Source organism: Colossoma macropomum, unplaced genomic scaffold (genome assembly GCF_904425465.1).
Source record: "Colossoma macropomum unplaced genomic scaffold, Colossoma_macropomum, whole genome shotgun sequence".
NCBI lineage: Eukaryota > Metazoa > Chordata > Actinopteri > Characiformes > Serrasalmidae > Colossoma > Colossoma macropomum.
The window spans coordinates 35838225-35859941 of record NW_023494805.1 but is presented as its reverse complement, the minus strand read 5'-3'; the positions used below and the strand labels follow the sequence as shown (position 1 = coordinate 35859941).

At 39.0% G+C, this 21717-nt stretch overlaps 1 protein-coding gene across 1 annotated transcript in view; it reads right to left on the bottom strand.

The window, feature by feature from the left end:
- Window positions 1–21717, bottom strand: part of epha4b (eph receptor A4b) — a 186238-nt gene that overhangs the window by 15418 nt on the left and 149103 nt on the right. The window contains exon 11 of the mRNA XM_036596481.1: window positions 20426–20611. Within this exon, the coding sequence (XP_036452374.1) occupies window positions 20426–20611 (186 nt within the window). The remainder of the gene's footprint in view (window positions 1–20425; window positions 20612–21717) is intronic.

The window sequence follows — 21717 nt, the reverse complement described above, 5'->3', positions numbered from 1 at the left end:
GATTGACAGCTAGCGTGGCCCACGAGTCCTAATGGGTGGGGCTTACACATGGAGAAAGGTGACAGGTGACAGGTGCTGAATGGAACTTCACCTGTAATCTCGACACACTTGCCATGCTTTCCCACGAGGCACCTGGTTTGTGTTACAAATGACTACAGCTACGCCTCGGGCCCTAGTCGAGGAAACAAGGCGTCAATCAGTCGATGGTGCGTGCGGTACACACAGGCCGAGTGTTAATCTACTGATTAACCCGAGAAGCACACGCGCACACACTCGCAAACACCCCTCTCCTGAGACAGCAACATTACTACATTATTCTCACCGCTAATCACAAGATGGAAGCCGGGCGTGAAGCACGGTCTATGTTTCAAAGGCCTTAGAGACCCACGGGTCCCTCCTGAGACAGCAACATCACGCTGTTCTCGCAGCTAATCATGGGATGGAAGCCTTAGAGACCTGAGCTTTTCACACAAGCACACACACAACCAGACAATTAAGATGCAACACCTCAACCTGCCTTCACAGCAGGATAAACACAAAAGTGCCACTTTATTAGAAACCCATACGTTGCTTGCTTATGACAACCTACACTTCTTTCTTGCAAACTGTACTCAATATCTGCCATTAAATCTACTCTTCTCTTTTAATAGCATAATTTATTTGTGCTGTTTTTTTTACATCTATTTTATTTGTAACGAAACCTGTTCTAACAAAGCTGAAAATACCTAGATATTTATTTAGTTCAAAACTACCCTTCTGAACAGGAAAACACATCGATAGGAACATGTCCAGTCAAATGACATGCTTTGTTGATTTTCTAAGTGAAAATAAGTTACAAACATGTACAAGGAACAAATATGTGGCTAATAAGGAACAAACACGTGGCATTATCTGTAGATCTTGCACAAAAGTGCACAATGTCTATGTATTTGTGGAGTGTAACATATTGGAAAACAAATATGTCGGAACAAAACCTCGTATTTCCAAAATGGTAACTTTACAGGAGAAAGAAAAAAAACATACTCTACTTTTAATGTAAGTTAATGGAACCAGAATTTTTTACAAGTAATTTTTGGCTGTTTCTTTTGGTCTATTAATCATGTAATTTACACACATTGACGAGGGCAACAGGCATTTTGAAATTATGTCAAAAACTGAAAAACGTCTATATATGTGATTTAAAATGATATATAACATCAAATGTGCCATATCTTTTGCACAGGCCACATTATTATTCTTTTTTCAATGTTAAATTCACCAAATAAACCGTAGTTGTGCATTACAATGTGCAGAAATGTGTTCTCTGTAGAGGATGTGTAAACTTATATTCACTTAAAAAATCTCTTGACCAAATTTCTGCATACGACTGTAACACAGTTGCATTTTATCTTTACTTGTTAGAATAGAGAACAGCTCAGCCAGTTTGCACTTAAGTCCCTGTAGTTGCTGTAACATAAGCCTTAGTATGTAACAAGCCTGAGATTTTATGGGGTAAATAGGTTAAAAAGTGTCCTTCATGTTAAAAACCTCATTTGTTAAAGATAACATACATATGTTAAAGCAGGGCGAAGTTTACCAAAAGTTTCTTAGTGTTAAGATGATGTTAACTGGTAGAGAGAGTGTTCACTGTGATGCTCACTCTACCATTTAAGAATCATCATATAATAATATGCCTTTGAGAAACCTGGCCATTTCAATACTCTCTTATTTAATTCAAGTTTTCATTATCAATGCACTCCCTGGCCACTTTATCAGAAACCCCAAGCTTTGTGTATGGTTATAGCCATGTAGGCCATCTGCTGTGTACTTGTGTACTGCCGTCCTCTATTACTTTATCAACAGTTTCTGACCACAGAGCCACTTGTGGCTGGATATTTTTGTACAAAAAATAACAAACAGTCTTTGTTAAAAAGGTTATTTTAACTCATTATTCATGCTGATTCTCCCTGCTTCCTCATTGCTTTAGTGATCTTTAGGGATGCAATGATTTTCATTCAATGTTTCACATACTGCACCACACTAAATTCAATTAAACAGGACTAATTATGCTCTCTTAGTAATGAAACAGGCAGCTGGTCAGTATTCGATATACACAATATGCTCAGAAAAACACACTGTGACATAATTTATCATGATAAAATATCATCATATTGACGACTCCTAGTAGCTGTGACTAACATACTGCCATCATGCACTCACTCCCCAACGGTTTAAATCTTAACGCTTCACTCTGAGCTCGAGGATGCGATCTAAAGCTTCCCCATCCACAATTTTTTGCATCTGACATGAGTTGCTATAGCCCGATCTGACAGAACGAATCCAAACATGACCGCTGGGCTGTATGTGTGTCTAATGTGGCAGCTCATATGTTCAAATGTCTGATTCTCGTGGCATGCTATGCCTGCCCTGGTTAAGCAGTGGCAGCGGAGTGTGGAAAACCAGTGCCATGATGAATCAGTTCACTAGGACAGGCAGGCGTAAAAAGCCAGGACTGTGAGCTAGATGACTAGAGACAGCATGGCACATGCAGGCCAACATGACAGGAAAAGACGGCCAATCTACTGGAGGTTGGACTCTGTCAACATGCACCACCCCACTATGGTGGTTCAGTGAAAACTCAAATGTACCCCTTTTTTTACCCTTACCACAAATGTAGCCAGGACATGTTCACTGTCTAAAGTTTTTTTCATATTTTCACTGGAGTTGCAAGGCTAACATATCTAACTGAAGCTTAAATCTCACTATCATACAGTGTCAGAAACCACATAAGCAGGTTTGAGATTACTCAACAACTCAATGTATTTTAAGCCAAGTGTGTGGAAATGTAGGCCTGCAGTTTGTGCAATGCTGGTGGGGTATAAGCTTCCATTAATTGGGTTAAATTACATTAACCCTGTGGTTCCAGTATAAAATTTCAAATACCAAACTAGGAATGTCAGAAAATTCTCTCTGGCGTAGTGCTGTAGTACTCCAGTCTGGTCTTGGTCCTGAGATTGTTCTCGAGACCATACATTAATGGTTAACATCATTTTGACTCGGCCTTGTCTCAGTCACTGGGTAAGGTGGACTCGGAAAATGTTTTCGAGACCAGCCAAGTGTGGAAACAACTTTTATTTTCTATCACTATTGAATATCAGCAAAATCTTTAAACAGAATAACACCTTCTCTACATGTATAAATAAAATCTGTTTGCTGTCGGCGAAGGATCTACTCAATCCTTTTTATGAGGCTTAACTATGTTTTATCTGCTTGCTGGTGTTCATTGGTTCCAAAATTCAAACACTCCCTGAGGGGAAACAGGATTGTTATTAAGTAGGAGTAGGAAGTAGGAATGTTATTATTATTATATTTTCATTTGAAAACAAAAATGGATGTATGTTGGTTGGTTTATGTTCAGTTGACTTTAGGTGGTGAATACATTTTAGAAAAAGGGGGACTGAGAATGACTTTACAGTAATTTACTTCCAAAAGTCACAATGTAAAGTTGCACTTAGACTACAATGTTATTATATTTTAGGCTTAATGTTATTTATAAATGTAATATATTGTGAAATATGCACTATATATACACTATATATACAAACAAAACCTCGTATCTCCATTTTTGACGTTTTTCAGGTTTTTTGACATAATTTTAATATGCCTGTTGTATGTATGCATGTATGTAAATTTCATGATGAATGGACCAAAAGAAATGACCCCAATTTACTTGGAGATACAAGGTTTTGTTCCGATATGTTTTGTAAAATACACAATATATCGTAAAATTTTACAATGTATTGTAAAATATATGTTTATTAATATAATGTTTAAGGAATATTAATGAATGTACAATAAACTTTAAATTTTTATTTTATTTGGTCTTGACTGTGACACGATGCGTCCAGTTCTCAGTCTTGACTCGGACTCGCCTCCAGTGGTTTTGAATACAACACTACTTTTACCACATTACTGTGCTGAAACGGTTACTGGAGAAAGGAGTCACTGATACCGATTAAGAGGACCTGCAGTCTGCAGTCATCATTCCTGGCTCTTTCCTTTCGTTTGGTGATGGTGCAGGAAAGTGCCTTGGCTCTGTTTTTTCTTTTGAAAAGTGGCTCTGCCACCCCTTCTCAATCCCTGACGATACCATCCTCAACTGCTGATGGCTACGGGTCGCGATCAGATGATATTATATTGCACACAATCTCACAAGCCTATACCAAACATGTCTTGGCTGATCAATTACTTCTGGCATTTTCGCTGAACCACTGCTTTAAGCAGACATATAGATACAGTGGATGGTGCCTGCAGCTCTGTCTCGTATGTGCTTAGCAGAGATGCCACAGCTGAGTTGTAAGCCATTGTCCATGTCTCTTGCTCAGGGACGTGTAAATACTGCCTGTGCCGAAGCTGATGAATAGCTCGAATCTGCTCTGTCTCCGCTCTGGAATGCTGGGATATGTGTTGTGGACATGGAGGTCGGGTTTGTGCGTATGTGTGTGTGTGTGTCTGTGTTGAGGGGAGGTCAATAGCCCTGCTGGAGCATCTCCACAGCGGCCAGCCTAGTTGTACATCAGCCCAAATTAAATCACTATCTCACCATGATAAATGTCTTGCCAGACACCCCCCACCTCCCCTTTCAAGCTAAGAAGGAGAAAAAAAAATCCAATTCCCTTTTACTTTTCGGCGGCAGAGTAATGCAGCTGTCAGCTGACCCAAAGTGCCGCACGCGCAGCTCCCAGGACGACACGGCGGCGGGCAGCCATTTGATGTCACCTTGTGTGTGTGTGTGTGTGTGTGTGAGTGTGTGGCTGCTTTATCACAGAGAGGCATGAGACGCTTCTGACTGACATTGATCCTGAGAGAGCGGGTGGCAGGACCGGTCTCAGATTGGACGGCCTCCCAAGACGCTGACTTCAGTCACACTGGCAACAGACTTTTTACCCAGCTGCACCTCAGGGATCACAAAAGAGACGTTTTCATTCGAATCTAAAAGTATCAGGCTTTCTCACCAAAAAAAAAGAAAAATTCATAAATAAACATGAAAAAACTATGTTAGAAAATAAAAATGAGTATCATAGAATAAAAATCGCAAAACAAAAGTCAAAAAAGTCAGTCATCTATTGTCCTATTTATTTTATTTATTGTTCTATTTATCTATTTATTGTCCCTTCTTTCTGACAGAGGAATGATATGTAGTTTTTTCCATGACAGAAAAATCTTTATAAATGTTTACAAATCACAAAATAAAATGTTAAAAAATGTACTTTATATATATAAAAATGTAAATAATGCATTGAATAGCAATGGCCCTGGAGTTTATCCAGATCCAAACAAAAAAAAAAAACTTTCAATTGTAAGTCACACATTTTCCTTTCGTACATTGACGTATTTTTGAGTGAAACATAATATCAAGGAAGGTCTTGCTCAAAGCTGGCTGAACATTTTCTCTCAGTGGGTGGGGTGGTGTGTGGGTGCAGAACTCTAGGTTTTCTGGACTCTACGTCAATTCTCGACTCCTGCCGCTGGAATCGATGGTGCTGACACCTCGACTCCACTTAATTTTGACCAGGACAGCGCCAGAGTCAGCGGACAAAGGGAAACGAGCAGAGATGAAACCATCCTCAATGTAGTTTACTAATTTTTTGAGTAGTAAGATATTCTAGTGATATAATGAAAATTCAGTTATATCAGATAGCTTGACAAATGATTACCAGCTGACTAATGTTTCAGGGTATCTTACCCTCATCTCTACCTTATTTCACGTAATAAGGGGCGAAGGAAAACTCAGGGAGATATACTTAGAAAATCATTACTGCAGTCATGATTCTTTGAAAAGAAACCATTTTCAGTTTCTTTTTCAATTCTCTGGAAAGGAACCAAGCTTTCAATCTGGAGCAGTTGGATGTTATCTTGTTCCTCTTTTCATGAGGCTGGTTGGCTTTGTATTCGCCAGCTTCTTATTCGACTTTGCCATTCCACCTTAAATGATGCAGCACTTACCTTAATAGGGCGCCGGTAACAGAATGTAACTACAGCACCATTTAAGGTGGCAAATAAGAAGGCAACTTCAGCTCTATCCCCTTTTTCACAATGAAATATTGTTCATTTTTGGTCTTTTTTCCTTCCTTGTACATTTTTACTCATTGGAACCTTAATCATGAAGAAAATGAAGAAGCACAGTGATGCAGCAAACAACGAAATAACGAAATTTTTATGAGCAGAGTTAGTGCTTAGAGCGGCTGTTGAGCAGCATTAGCATTGTTTAAACCCTGGTAATTCAACAAACTCACGCTACTCATTCCTGTATTACAAGGACATCCGTCAAGCCTCAAGCCAGTTACGTTGTGTTAAAACACAGTCAAAGAGTCATTTCAACTATCGGAGTCTTTGGCCAAGAGTTGACCCCAACTCCCATAAGTGTTGGAGTCAAAGAATCGATTCTTTAGAATCAGCTGCCTTCTACTATTTAAAAAAGGGAAAATGAAAACTCAGCTGCCATTTGAAACATCTGCAGTGTCCGTGTTCTGACTGACTTTTTGTCAAAACGCAGTGTAATGAATGACACTTCTGTTCCCCAACCAGATATTTCAGCCATAATCTTGAAAAACAGTGGTTGTGTAAAAAATAAGGTGGATACATGAAATTGTAATAAAAAAAAGTCTAAAAAATGGAACATATCAGCTCAGTGTGTGTCACTCTAGTGATTTTACAGCACTGTAGAGCAATTGGCGATTGGTAGCACATGTTATACAAATGGATTGGTTTGCTAAAACTTATCTATTTGACTGTGCACTGAATGGCTGTATTGTCAATAAAAAATATGAATACTAGAATGGACACAAATCGGTGGGCAAAAACTCATGACACCTCTACTTTAGACAGACTTGCTCTGGGGTTTTAATCAAGCCTCGGCTCTGTCTTTCAAAGAGATGTTTCATTTTGAATCTGAGAAAGCTATCAGGCTTTCTCGTGAAAATGGCATTGATTTTTAAAACCTCTTTATCAAAAACACTCAGCTAAGTGGTTCGAAAGGGCACCGGTGGTTCGCGGTTGCGTGCGGGGAGTCATGCACGGCCAATAAACCTGTTTAACTCTGCATTAGACACTGATTAAACATCTCAGCCCCTTTGCTCTGCACCTCAAAAACTCTTGACATACAAAAAAAAAAGAAACCTCTGAATGTGAGAGGGTACGCTTCACTGTTGACATTAATCTCCAGCAACCTTGAGGGGGACTGTTAATTTCCCCTTTAGCTCATGTTGCAATCAAACAGCTGTCATCCGGATGTCTGACGGGGCAAATTATCCAACGAGATCCAAAAGGTTGAGAGATAAGCGCAAGCACACATTTATGCATACATACACAGAGAAAAATGATCTGTTTCTGATCCACTCATATCAGCGCAACACACGCTATCATGCTCCACCACCCAAATAATATCTGCTCTGTGGTGGTCCTGTGGGGGTCCTGACCTTTGAAGAACAGGGGAACGAAGTATGCAGAGAAACAAATGGACTATAGTCTGAAATTGTAGAACTACAAAGTGCTCCTATATGGTTAGTGGAGCTGGTATGGTGGACATTGAGTGTAGAAACAAAGAGGTGCACTTAATGAAGTGGCTCATCAGTGTATTTCATATACAGTTAATAGTTTCATATTTCATATACGCAGTCACGATTGCAGTCTGCTGGTTCTCAGTCATAAAGCTGGTGGTTTCTTGTTACAGTGGAGGCTCTTGAGGGGTACTCTACATATTCACCTTACTGTTGCTCCAGCACTGTCCAGCATCGTCACTGAGAGTCCTAAAAGTATTACTTTAAAAGCCACTTAAAAGCTGTATTAGAATGAGAGGGCTACAATTGCGGATTTTAACGTACAGCGCGCTGCAGCTGGGCTTCAGTTGCAAGAGCGGCAGTTCAAAAAGATGCGGTGGCGCTTCACAGGTCTTGGAGGAAGCCTGTGCTAGCCTTCGCCCTCCTAGCGCTGGTGGTATCATGTGACTGGGTGAGTCCTAACTAGCGGGTGGAACTGGATACGACTAAATTAGGGAGAAAATTGGGGAAAAGTCCAAGTTGTTAAAAAGCAGTAGCGTCAGTAATTTTTCGTTAGAGCATTTTTAATGTGTACACTGTGATAGCCCTAGTTACTCTGTCCATAAGTACACTTATACATAGTTACTTATGTAATGAATTACATTTACATTCGCTTTACAACAGGTTTGAGTCTGCACTTTTGACATTTTCTGTCCGTTTTGATGTCAAGAAATGGCAGGCAAAATTACAAAGAATGTTTTTTTCCCCACAAATCACGACAATAACTTTTAATAACTTCAAATTCAAATCATAGTAAAATATCTTTACTTCTACTTTCAAATACAAATGTGGTGTCGATTGTAAGTGTGAAACTGATATTTTTAACAGTATTTATCTGCCTTATTCACTTTGTTTTTATGTCTTATGTTACAGTAAGCATTACTTTTACAGTTATGTAAAAATACAGGAGATTTCTGTATTTTGAAATACAGCTTATTACTGTAAGCGTACAGCTGCATGCAGCTACATCATAGTAGTCTTGTGATGTCAGGTGATCTACTGTTATTTACTGTTAATATGGTTCAGTAATTAACTATAAGGGTAAAATTACTGGCAGTAGTTTTACAGTGATTTTCTTTTCTCAGTGTGTTTTTTTAATGCATTTGACATGTTTTGATTTGCCAACTATGATGCTGTTTTGTGAATAACCTTCATGCTTTGTTGAAAGGCAACTTGCAGATATTACAATTGGCTATAGGGCTGTTTTCTGCTTTAAATATAGCTCCGCACTGCAGATAGCAATCTTCTGAAAACGTCCCTCACTGCTTAACAAACGCTTGGAATTTGATCCTCCTTTATATAGCTGATACTGATCCTTTGAAATACGCCTTCGGATCAGATGGGGACATCCCTGTAGACTGTAATAACACTGCAGACACTGCCTTAAACAGAAGTCACTCTCACTTACAGCTTGAGCCAGGATGGCCTGAGGTAGTGCATCTCAATAGGAGTAGGATCCAGGCCCAGACACAGAGGAAATGACATACACCGCACTGCAGGGCAGTAATAAATGCTGCACACTGAATCAGGCTATATGATTACACGTGAAAGGTTCTATATGATTGAGTTATAGGATACATGTATTTCATGTAGGAACATGTCGCTGACTTGGCCTTGAATAGGCCTGAAATTCCCTTCATGAAAAAAAGCACACTTTCCACTTTCCATCGCCGCTTCTGACTCATACTGACTCTAGAAATGGTAACTGAGGATGGTGGGTCTGAGCGAATTGCAGGCTGAGAATATTGAGCTGTCGCTCGCTCTGCTGGAAGGAGTTATAATTCCAGGTGTGCTGGTGTATTGATATCTGGGGCAGTGGCTCAGAATCATATGCACTTTAACAAAGTTGTCGCAGCGAGGCTTCGTCAAAGAGGCAGGGAGGCGCTCGGAATGTGTACGTAGCTGCGGGCGGAAATTGCTCAATAAATGCGTTCCCGCCAGAGTCATTCTGACCCAGATATTTGTTACACCTAAGTGCAGCGGAAAATGAGTACCTGACAGGAACACTGGGCCCACTGTAATCAAAGGGAAATGATGCCTGGCTCCCGAATCGCTGCAACACAATACTGCAGCGGCTCCACCTGAGCCTGTGGCGAGCTTCGCAGCAAAGATTATCTCACTGTATGGACAGCTAGAGAGAGAGGCGAGACAGGCAGCACGGTCAGAGATATAATCTGTATTTCAGTGTTTGTTTTTGTACACTGCATAGAAAGTGACAGCAAAAAACTACAGTAATCTACTGTAATCCTAAAAAACAGCACATTTCTGTAGATGCAGATGCAGGTCAGGCTTCTTTTCAAAGAAGGCAAAATGTCAAATCTTATAGTAATTAGCTGGTATTTGCACACTGGAAGTGTTAGATTTAGGTGCAGTATTAAGCAGCCGGTGTCGGAGTATTGGAGATAAAGCTTTTCAGCATTTCTTGTGGTTTAGCAAAGATACACTGTTAACTATTGCCAGAATTTCACAATAGTTGAACAATATTTTTTTACAGTAAAATACTGCATACATCTTTTGACTGTGAAATTAACTAATCTTGAGATATTTTCTGTAATAATACAGCAAATGACTGTGAGCAGAATTAGGGAACGTGACGGAGGTAGACATAAAAGATGTGAGATTTAAATAAAAAAGTGTTTTTATTGTGATTATTCAGGTTTTATTGCTTTTGAACTTTTATGCAAGGTCTGTTTTGGATTTATTTAAATGTTGGAAAACAAAACAAAAAAACTTTATTTTTATCACCAGATGTGAGGTTTTGCCATTATGTGTGCAAATTCTAAGCAAAGTTTAACTGTTTTCTGTCAAATATTCTCTGCATATACAGTGCAAAACATAGTTTTAGACATAAAAAAAAACAGTTTTGAAAGAGAATTGAAAGTTTTTTTCTTACATTACAGTAAATTACTGGCTAATGAGCACTACTTTTACAGTTCTGCAAAAATACAGGAGATTTCCATATTTTTAAATACAGCTTATTACTATAAGTGTACAGCAATATGCATTTACTTCACAGTAATCTTGTGGGGTCAGGTGACGTGATGTCACAGTAGTGGCTGTTCTACTCTTACTTACTGTTAATATGGTTTACTAAATTAGTGTGAAAGTAAAGTGAAAGTCATTGTAATTTTACAGTAATTTACTTAAAACATTAACAGTAAATAACAGCACAATAGCAGCAGTATGCATCTACATCACAGTTGGTGTCAGGTGACATGATGTCACAGTACATTTGCTGTTCTACTATTCTTTACTGTAAATATGGCTCAGTAAATTACTGTGAAAGTGAAAGTAATTGACTGTAACTTTACAGTGATATATTTTTTCAATGCCTTTGACATGTTTTGATATTTTAACCATGAATCTCGAATCTCGTTTTGCGTTTCAGTTAAGTAGTTCATCTGGTAATGTTAGAAATAATAGATATTTGGTTAATCCAAGCTTTGTAGTCTTAACTACTGGTTTAATACATGTAACTGCACAAACGTGATGTTTACCTTGTCATGTTTGCCTATATATTTACATGTTCTACTAAATAATGTAGCCAAAGTGAGGGCCCTCAGACAGCTGTGGATGCACATTAGGGCGCATATGATTCGCACATTAGAAATATAGAAGTGTGGGGAAAACTGTAAATAAACAATATTTACAAATACAGTGAAGCAGTGTCATTTTATATACTGTATGAGTACTGTAAATAAACAGTAACTAAAAAAAAACCCCTTTTTTTACAGCATGTACATTAGGACTTCTGCTGCTTTGTGAGCTCCAGCTATTTTACAGGTGCACAATATAGGTGCGCAATTACAGACTGCATGCATGCATTCATCACTGGTCAGTTTCTGCAAGGTGGGAGTTTCCAATAAATTAGCCAGTAAATGTATGTGTGCATATATGCATTCCTCAGCAGCAGGACCCCATTAACCAGCTAAACCAACACAGGCATCTTCTCTCATCCTCCAGCGAGATGACCGCTCTTGCAGATGGACTATTGATTTTACAACAGGCGTTAAAGTCATGGCCCAGAAAATAGCCACCTTGTACACCCTATTTTCTCTTTCAGCAGCAGCCTCCCTGTTAACAGCGACCCCTAAAAAAGAATTCATTTTCATGTCCAATGACTTATTTTATTTCTGGCTGCAGGAGATGTGATTTATAGGGAAGTAACTCATAGGATTAAAGAGATATCGAACAGGCTGCCACCCTAGCAGCCTTTCCCACGTCCTGCTTGTAAGACAAGCAACCCGGGAACAAAAGGGACTGTTATTTAACTCCAATGTCCTATCGATTCTTTTTTTTTAATAGCTTTTTAACAGAACGACATATAATGTAGTTAGCAGTGATTCGCTGCTCAAGCTATGTCTCATGGCGGCAGAGAAGGCCTAGAATGCTGGAGCTTTTAGTCCTGGTCCAGGTTTTTTTTTGTCCTTGCCTCTATTTGAGCCCTTTAATACTGAGTATCTAACAATATCAATATTAGCATTTGTAGATAATGCTGATTCCACTTGGACAGTTTCAAGTAAAAGCAATCCAGATTAGGTCAGATAAACTAGACTGTTAGTTCAAATGCTTATTATGTCTAGGATGTATTCTTCGATTACCCATCTGACTTACACTTAAAGATGTGATTATTGTGGTCTGGTACCCCCTCCCCCTTTTTTTTAAGTTGGCTTCCGGTTTTGGGATGGCTATGTGGGATACAGGCTTGTTTGTGCCTCGTGACTGGTCATTGACCATGCTGTCGCTCTGAAAAAGCCTTGACCAATGAGCAACGATGTGCCTTTCTAGTAAAAGACACCACATGACCATAGCAGTTTGGGTTTTTTTTAAATTGCTTCTTATTCTCTTTGACAAGTTAACGCCTTAAATGGCCAAGGCCCACAGGCAGGCCCAAACTTTCATTACACACTTCTATAATCTAAGAATCGCTCAGCCAGTTTGCGTTGAAGTCCCTGTAGTTTCTGAATAATAAGTCTTAGAATCTAATAAGCCTGAGATTTTAAAAGGTTACTAGCCTTACTACAAATGTAGTTTAGAACTAACTAGTATGAATTACCAAAAAGTTGCGTTAATCTTTGCAGGTCTTTTTTTCAATCCAGTCATCCTTTTAATGCTGTCTTTGGATTACATGCTTTGTGGGCTGGGTACTCACGAATTATATAATCTTAACTAAGACATACAGTTGCTGTAGAGGTGGGTGTTATTTATTTTGATATCTCTTTTTGTCCTATTTTACATCAAGGGATTTAGTGAAGAGGTCTCAGCACAGGCTAAGTCAGGCAGAGGACTCCTGCTAAATTGACCAATTTTGTCTATGTAAACTACAAAAACAGTTGGTATATAACTTAAACGAAAATAAACTAAGAGAATATAAACTTTTGGCTTCAATCTCACTTTGTTGTGACAGTCTTTATTTTATTCTATAATCACCGAAGTAATGATTTTTTTCCCACAAAAACACAGTGACTGTAACAAGCTATAGTAAAATTACTTCACTTATAGTGTCTTGAATATGTTACGTTCGTATTTCAAGTTGCTCTGACATGCATGGAAGTGGCATTCTTTTTTATTTCGGTTTGAATGAGCCACTAAACGCAGAGTAACTCACATTTTTAGTGTGGCTACTTTAACCATGTTATGATGCTTAACACACCATGTCGTGATGCTTAACCACAGCAGAAACACTGCCACTCTAGATATTACAGACCTATATTAAATACTAATATAAAACAGAAAAAAAAAATCTACTTTCACGACAATTATCAATAATTAAATAAATCAGTAAGTGGTCCCAACTCTAGCTGGCTGTCTGTTTGCGCTCTTCTACAACAGTGGTAGAAATAGCAAAACAATGGTGCAAATCTGCCTGTACATAAGACTGCAATTGAATCTGGGTTAATATACTTGGTACTAATTTATTAACATGTGCCCACATGGGCTCCAATACCAATGTTTCAGATCTAATCTGAAGCCTTCACAAGATTCGCCTGCTGCTCAAGCTTCCGTTTTGCCATCTCAGACAAAGCACTAATGACGAAGTGCCCAAAATAGTGCCTACTAAGAACGTTATTGACCGGAGCGTGGTACATGCAGGCTGCCTCCAAATTGAATGCTGCCGGATTAGTTGACTCTTGGGTGTATATAAAAAAGAGATGGAGGCTAAAAACAGGGCTCAGCAGGGCTTTTTTGTTGCTTTTTTTTTCTCCTTCTGACATGTGACAAGAGGAGCAAATGAAAGGGCCATCCTCAAGCCTTTCTTTCAGCGTCGCAGCAATCTGCATAAGAATGGGGCAATCAAAGCCCGAGTGAGGGTTTAAAACATTATTCGGATAAAAGAGTGGTGATTGGGGCTGTGCAATACGCAGTTTTGTGAGTGAAACACACACACACACATACACACACACACACACACACACACACACACAATTACGCCTCCATGCCTATGCTTAAAAAACCCTCCTTCTCATACATTAGCATAATTTTTACTCCTTTAAGGAGCCCTAAAATGATTACTGGAGAGATGCTCCATAAGCTAAAACTGACCATTGAGATTTTAGATTCTCTATTTTAGTGCTTAACCATCCTTGGTCCTCTATGGCGTATATGCCTTAACACATGTCTTCTTTAAGGGGAGTGGAGAGATTCTGTTGAAATTGTAGATTCGAAACTTCTATCAATTCCACATTTATATTTATATGTACAAAAAAGATATTTTATTATTATTATTATTTAAATTTGATGATGTTAATGTCTTATTTATGCAGAAAGAAAAAAAATCTACATTTTTGCCACGGTTTTGTCATTGTTTGAAATGAAAGCAAACAGAAAAAAGGTCAGAAATGCAGACTCACTTGTAGATACCGAAAATCAAATGTATATTACATTTAATGTAACACTACGTAACTATGTAATCAATTATGTATTTACTTATGTAGGTGTTTAGGGTAAATTAATTGTTTTCTTCTGATTAGCTGACCATACTGTATATGGAACTTTTTAGTGTGATGGTGATGTGCAAATCAAGCTGCCACTTCTTAGTCTAGAATTTAGAAAGAGTGCCAATTGGTCATTTAATAGAAGACAAAGACAACCTGGGTAAACACAAAATACAGTTTTCAAATGACCTGTTCATTTACTGAAGGAGAAAAGTTATCCAACACTAACTGGCCCTATTTTAAAAGTAACTGTTCCCTTAGTAACTCAATATTTCAAGATAAGATCATTCATCTTTTGTTATTGTGCAATTGTGCAAAACAGCCTTGATATATTTGAGCCTTACCGATTAATCAGTGTTGTGTGCTCAATTTTGTATGAAATAAGCTTACAACCTTAAAATGAATAAAGAAAATATTAAATGAATCAAATTTAGTTGACAATTGGGATCAATTAAACTAGCTACAAACAGGCTTGACTGCACCTTAATAGAACCTGAAACTGACTTTAAATGAGCAGTTTGTGCTCAAAGTCCTCCAGTGTGGCTGAATAAAAGTGATTCTGCAAAGACAAGTGGGACACAATTCTTCCACAGCGATGTAAAAGACTGGTCCCTTCAAGTTTAAGAGGGCAATTACTTGTTCACAAGGGCGATACACATCATTCAATAAACGAAATGATCATTTAAAAACGGTGGTTCGTGTTTGTTCTCTTTGCCATAGGTAACATTTTGTATGGGGATGTGAAACCATTTAGTGTGACAAACATGCAACAATGGAGGAAATCGGAGGCGGGGGGCAAATACTTTTTCACAGCATTGTACATTACCCTACCTCCTCATATAAAACTAATCCCGTCTGAATAGTACTGTAGACTTTAAAGGGTTCATTTTCACGCTGCCACTTTTAAACCGAGTTTAAAACTGTTACAGATGGGTGAACAGGAGAAGCTTATTGCGCTGATGCTCTTTTCTCATCTGCTCTCTCTCTCTTTCTCTCTCTCTCCCTCAGTCCTCAGTCCTCCAGCCACTGACCTAATGGGTTGTCATGTGTGAAATTGCATCTGCTCTGTATCACATGTGTGTGTGTTCATGCCCCCGCACTCCCCCAGGCACATATGGATGCACTGACACGTCTGCTTTTCTACACATCGACCTCCACACTGTTCTCTCTTTCTGCACCTTCCTCTTCCAGTCCCCCCATTCTGCTCTTTTTTTCCAGCGTTTCAACATCTGTGGTAGTAGTATGAGTTTCATCATAACAATTATACCAGTACGCCACAAATAAGCAAAACATAACGTACAAACAGTGCAAACCACTTTAACGTAAGCCCTTTTAGCTGAGCGTCTGAGTCAGGGATGTTTCAGTCATGCCTCGAATGAAAATGAAAATGAGGCAGAACCTCCATCACCTCCTGCTGTCTAGTCTGTTGCATCTGAAGTAGTCTGCTTTGTTTTCGAGACAGTGGACATAAAGGAACGTCAGTTTTTTGAGCTTAGCCTTAACCTGACATGGACACCAGAACGATGGATAAGCCACGAATAAGCTTCCAAATTCCAGTGTCTGATGCTTGAGTTTATAGAATACATACATGAAACAAATGATTTGAGAAATTGAAGCTGAAGCTGAGGTTGGCTTCTTATTCGAGTTTCCCATTCCACCTTAAATGGAATGTACAGCAGTTACATTCAGACGCCTGTACAGATGCCACAATGTAATTGCTGCTCCATTTAAGGTGGAACTGAACAAAAAGCTGCCAAAGAAGCCAACTTCACCTTGGTAGAAATTCATGTGTGAAACAACATTTAGCGCTGTTTTTGCCAGGCCTGTAAGGCTCATGTTAGAAAGCACTACTGACTTACGTTTATCTGTATGTTTAGTTTTGTTTTTTACTATTTTGCACTATAAAAATATTTCAGATTCACTTTGATTGTTAAAAATGAATCTTATTTAAATGTAAAGGAACGTCCCATAATAATAAACCACCGTTAATCAACAGTAGCTTAAGTATCTAAAATGGATTTATTTGAAAAGATGTGTCGTGATAGTTCACAGTCATCATTTCAACACTGCAGTATTTCTGTTGCAATGTTAGCGGTTCCACTGTTTTTCTGGGCAATGATCTCAGGGCGTGTCTAACTTCATCTACATCTACAACTGTCTTGGTAATTGATGGTCTGCTATACAGTATACCTTGCATCTTTGATTTTCTGTCGATCTGTTATGATTTGTCTAATGACATCTCTCAGTATAACCACTCAAGGCTGAAACGTATTTTTGATATCCCATATCTTCTGGAAAACTGTCCTTTTTTCTATGTTTCTTTGAGAGATGTTGTTGCAGCCTAGGCTGCAGTGCAGGTTCTCCGTAAGACTGTCCCTATTAAGACACCTTCTTTGTAGCCTATTGGTCACACAAAGGGAACAGTCCTAACGAGGCTGCATGGTGACGTCGCCAGAGCGGCGCGAAACTCGTGAGGGAACTGGTGAGAGAAAATGGAACTCGTTGCATTGTGTTTGTTGCTCTTTCATTTCTTCACAGAAATGGAGGAGATGTTCTCATGAATTGCGATAAACTACATACATACATATATACATGATATATGGACGAACGCTTTAATTAATCAGTGATTTTACACTGTATAACGTAACGAAGACAAATTCAAGGATGTGAAGAACTGACATTTTAAAACAAGCTCTGGTCCAACGGCTTTATTTTGCTGCCTTTTCTGTGGTGCTGTTTTTTTTTTCCTACACATTGATCTGATAGGTTACGCGCAAGAACTGTGGGTAACCAAAGGCTTGGAAGGATACATCTGATGCGTCCTTGAAATCACTCCAAATGTAGGCTGCATTTTCTTTGGAACGGCCTGCTATGACGTACGTATGACCTACCTCGGCTGTAGCCTAGGCTTTCAACGCAGCTACTGTTCAGTTCTCTTAGAAGATCTTAATCATTCTTGATTTTGGCTTTTCTGCTCTTTTTTTGCAATTTTCAGTGGCCATCCACTTTGACATCTTTCTCCCTTTTGATGTCCGTAAGTTTTTCTTCGATTCTTTTTTTGATGACCATCAGTTAAGTCCAGCACGTGAAGTAGGTTCCTCATGTCTTCTTTGAAGACATTTGGTTTGTTCTCCAGGTCATATTTTGGAAGTCTGATGGTCTTATGTTCCACAATCAGCTCCAGACCATGTCCTTGTAATGAAAATGGAGCTCTTCCATCTCTTGGTGCACAGAATAGAATCTGTTTGTCTGCATCTGGTGACGTCCGGATGTACAGATGTCACTGTGGTTGCTTGAAGAGTGGACATTTAGGCATATATTGGCTGTACTTCCTCACACAAGGCACCAATTATGTAAGCGCTAAACATTTTATATATCATTTACTGCAAAGTAACAAATAAAATATACTCAACTGTATTAAAGACATTCTGAAAAGCTATGTGTCCCCAAAAGTTTGATAAGTAATCCTTGTTAGCATGGTTTAATGTTAGCGTTCACTACCTCACATCTCTCAGCCTCAGACTAAAATGTTCACTCTCTAGGATCCTGACAAAACACCACACTTCCACCACGGGTTGCAGGTCCACAGGAGCCGTTAGCCTTCATTACTTGCAATTAAACTTCTCCCTTACCTCTTTTCTGAGTTTTAAAGCAGCCCGTACTGCGTTCCTCGCTATTTCCATAATGCATTAAAAACACCACTTACTCGTGAAAGAGTGGCAATTAGGCAGCATCTGCCTTTTTGAAATGGAAAGCAAGCTTGATTTACACGGGTAATAGTTCTACAAACCATATGAACCAGTGCTAACAAAAGGTCAGGATTAGCATTCAGCATTAGGGAGTGGAACGAAAGAGTGTGAAAGAAAAAAAAAAAAGAATTAAGGAATGGTGCAAGACTGTGGCACTAATATGCATTCCACTGAATATTTATGATGCTAAAACACATCCAATTAACTATTTAAATTATTAATATTAATGGGGTCATACATATGCATGTGGGCTTTTGTTGCCTTTTGTTGGGCTCCATAGGTAAAAACCAGGATCAGGAAACGTGCTTTATGTGCCAGGAAAAGCTTGGAGTTCTCCCACAAGCTCTCTCTTTCCCTTTGGAAATAACATAATCCTTTGACGTGCCTTCATTGCCCAGTAATGAGCTGGAAAAGTCAGATCATGGTTGGAGATAAAGATTTTCCACTCAGAATCCGCAGAAATAAGCGACACACAAATATGCCACGGCTGCTGCAGATAAGCTGACGAACAATAGGACAAAATGAAAAGGGGATGAAAAAATGTGAAAGAAACAGGTGCGCATAAACAATTCAAACGACAGATAATACAGCATGTGCATTGTAATTTGGAGCTGAAAGGCTTGCTTCTTAACGTCTGAGTTGGAAATTCTTAGTGTTCTAGTTGTCTCTTCTGACTAGACTGAAGTTAACGGACATATGACGAAACAGCCCAGTCTTCTGCAAGGCCAAACACATCAGCCAGCACAGCAGACCTTTAACCACACTGCCTTGTGTCCAGCAGACCTGAACAAATGCGCTCGGAAAAAGACAGCCTGTTTCGCAAGGACACAATGCTTGCGCTTGCTGAAGACGTGGTAATAATACACAGGCGCTGGCAATGTGCCTTCAGCTTTGTTTCCTCACGCAGTTCTATATGTACCATACGTGGTTGCGCTGATTAATCACTACATTCACTGTATCAGCTAAGCCAAATGTATGATATAAGCACCACATAGACAAAAACAATACACATTTATATTAAATGCAATTATTTTAAACTATAATTGACTAATTTGGAGAATCATAGATACATATACTACTGTGTAAAAATCAGAGACCAGTAAATTTCCAGTCAAAACAGCCATTAAGTCCACATTATCTATTTTTCAGGAGATATTTCTGAGGAGGTAAGATATGACAACTGAAAATAAGTGAAAAAAATGAGTGAAAACGAATGAGTTCATAAAGTTATTGAAAGATACAGAAAAAATGGGCTTCCTAACGACCACCTGGAAGACCTGCTAGACCAGGGGAACTGTCACCATCAGACAAACAGCACTTAAAGCTTTCATCTTTGAGAGATAGAAGAAAATTGAGCTCCATATGAACCAAGAATAGTCTTAATTCATTTGTATATGACCACTTTTTACTGTCAAACAGGCTGTTATGTGTAAATGACCTTAGTTCTGATTGTCCTGTATTGTGTCTCATTATAAAAATAGTCTGGGCTCAAATGCTCCTTACAACTTCAAGGTGCATGGGCGGGGCTTAAACCTTTCATCTTTGAGCTCCACTCTTGCTTCAGATCGTAAACGAATTCAAAGGTGTTTCTGTCCATCCTTCCACTGTGAGAACACAATTCAATACTATGGGTCTGAAAGGAGGAGTAGCTTCCCAAAAGCCGTTACTGAGAAAAAGTAATAGGAAAAATTAAGAATTTTTGCAAATCAAACAAAGAAGCTTCTAGTTTTCAGGATAATGGACTGGGCACCCCAGAGTCCAGACCCTAACATCACTGAATATGTAATTACTTTGATTGTGAGAAGCAGAAAATGCAACCAACTTCTAAGACTGTACTTTGGAGATGTGAAAAAAGGGTCCTGCAAAAAGTCTCTCAAAATGAACGAAAGCTGTTAAGCTTGTTGTGGGCTTTACACATCTGTGTAATTTTCTGTCAAATATATTTTCTTTTCAGCCACTGAAAAGTGAATAACTTGCACTTAATGGCTATTTTTACTGGAAATGAATAAACGAAAGGTGGTCACTGACTTTTGCACAATAATCTAGTTTTATAGTGCCAACTACAATCGAACAGCCAAGACATGTTTGGTGCTAAAAACCTACTTTAGTTTTACTTTAGTTGCTATGTCATGTACCGTGCCTACACATGATTTCAGTCACTCACATCTGGTGACGACTCCCTCTAGCCGGATGATGTTGGGGTGGTCAAACTGGCCCATGATGCTGGCCTCGCTCAGGAAGTCCCGCCTCTGTTTCTCCGAGTAGCCCGCTTTCAGGCTCTTGATGGCTACGTAGATCTCCCGTTTGCTGGGCAGCTTCAGGCGGCCGCTGCACACCTCTCCAAACTCTCCTGAGGAATACAGACAGATTATGGTAAGGTCAGGTTATGTTAATTCACCCAATTACTTAAGGTTCCTGGAAATGTAGGGACTATGTACACATAAGCTGTGGCTCACATTCAGAGCCACTGTTTAATTTCAAATTGTTGTGTCGGTATAGATAGACTAAACAACAAAAAAGCCACTGTCGGAGTAAGCTGAGTGAGATCTAGTAGGCTGAGTGAAGGGAGCTGTTCAGTGCTGATCTCCAACAGCGAGCCAGGAGGCAAAACAAGCTCAATATTTCACAAAGCAGAGTCGGGCTTTTGTGTGTGAAGATAAGAGGATACAGACACTGTGTAATTAAAAACTCTTCGGCATACATTAGTAGTCTAATGACTACATTTGTTAAGAGTTTTGAAAAGGAGCTTCAGTTCTGAGAGAAAGTCCTTGAGAGTGCTGCAGTAGCACAGATAATCTTTTAAAATGACTTGCCCAGGTTAACAAGACAATACAAATATTGTAACACATACATTATCAGCCTCTTCGAACTGAATAAGTTGAAAGCTCTTGTCAACAGGAGCAGCCAAAGCAGCAGAGCAGCTCTTTTACCAACAGACAAAACAGAAAACATACTAATTATATGTTTTAGCACAGACACGGTTCCTATTCAAAAGTCATCGCTGTTAGTGCTGCGAGCCCATATCCTACATTTTTCTTGTATATTGAGGTCCACTTATGACATTTGCGATGGTTTATGAACCAAAAATAGTTATAATTCATGTGTATATGACCACTTTCTAACGTCTCCTTACCCCTTTAAATTAAACAGGCTCTTTGTGTTACTGTGCCATTAAACCTGCTTTGTGTAAATGACCTTGGTTCTGATTGTCTGTCCCGTATTGTGTCTCGTTATAAAAACTGTCCAGGCTGAAACAATGCTTATAACTTCAAGGTGAATGGGCAGGGGTAAACTGCTTTAGGAAGGCTGTTTACCTTAATTTCTATAAACGAACCATATTAACTGGAGTTTGAATGGTATATTTTGAGACATTAAAATAAAAGAAAATGAGGAAATAATTTTTTTCCTTGAGAGGGACCCTACAAAGATTGCAGCAATTCCTTACTGAGTGCTTTT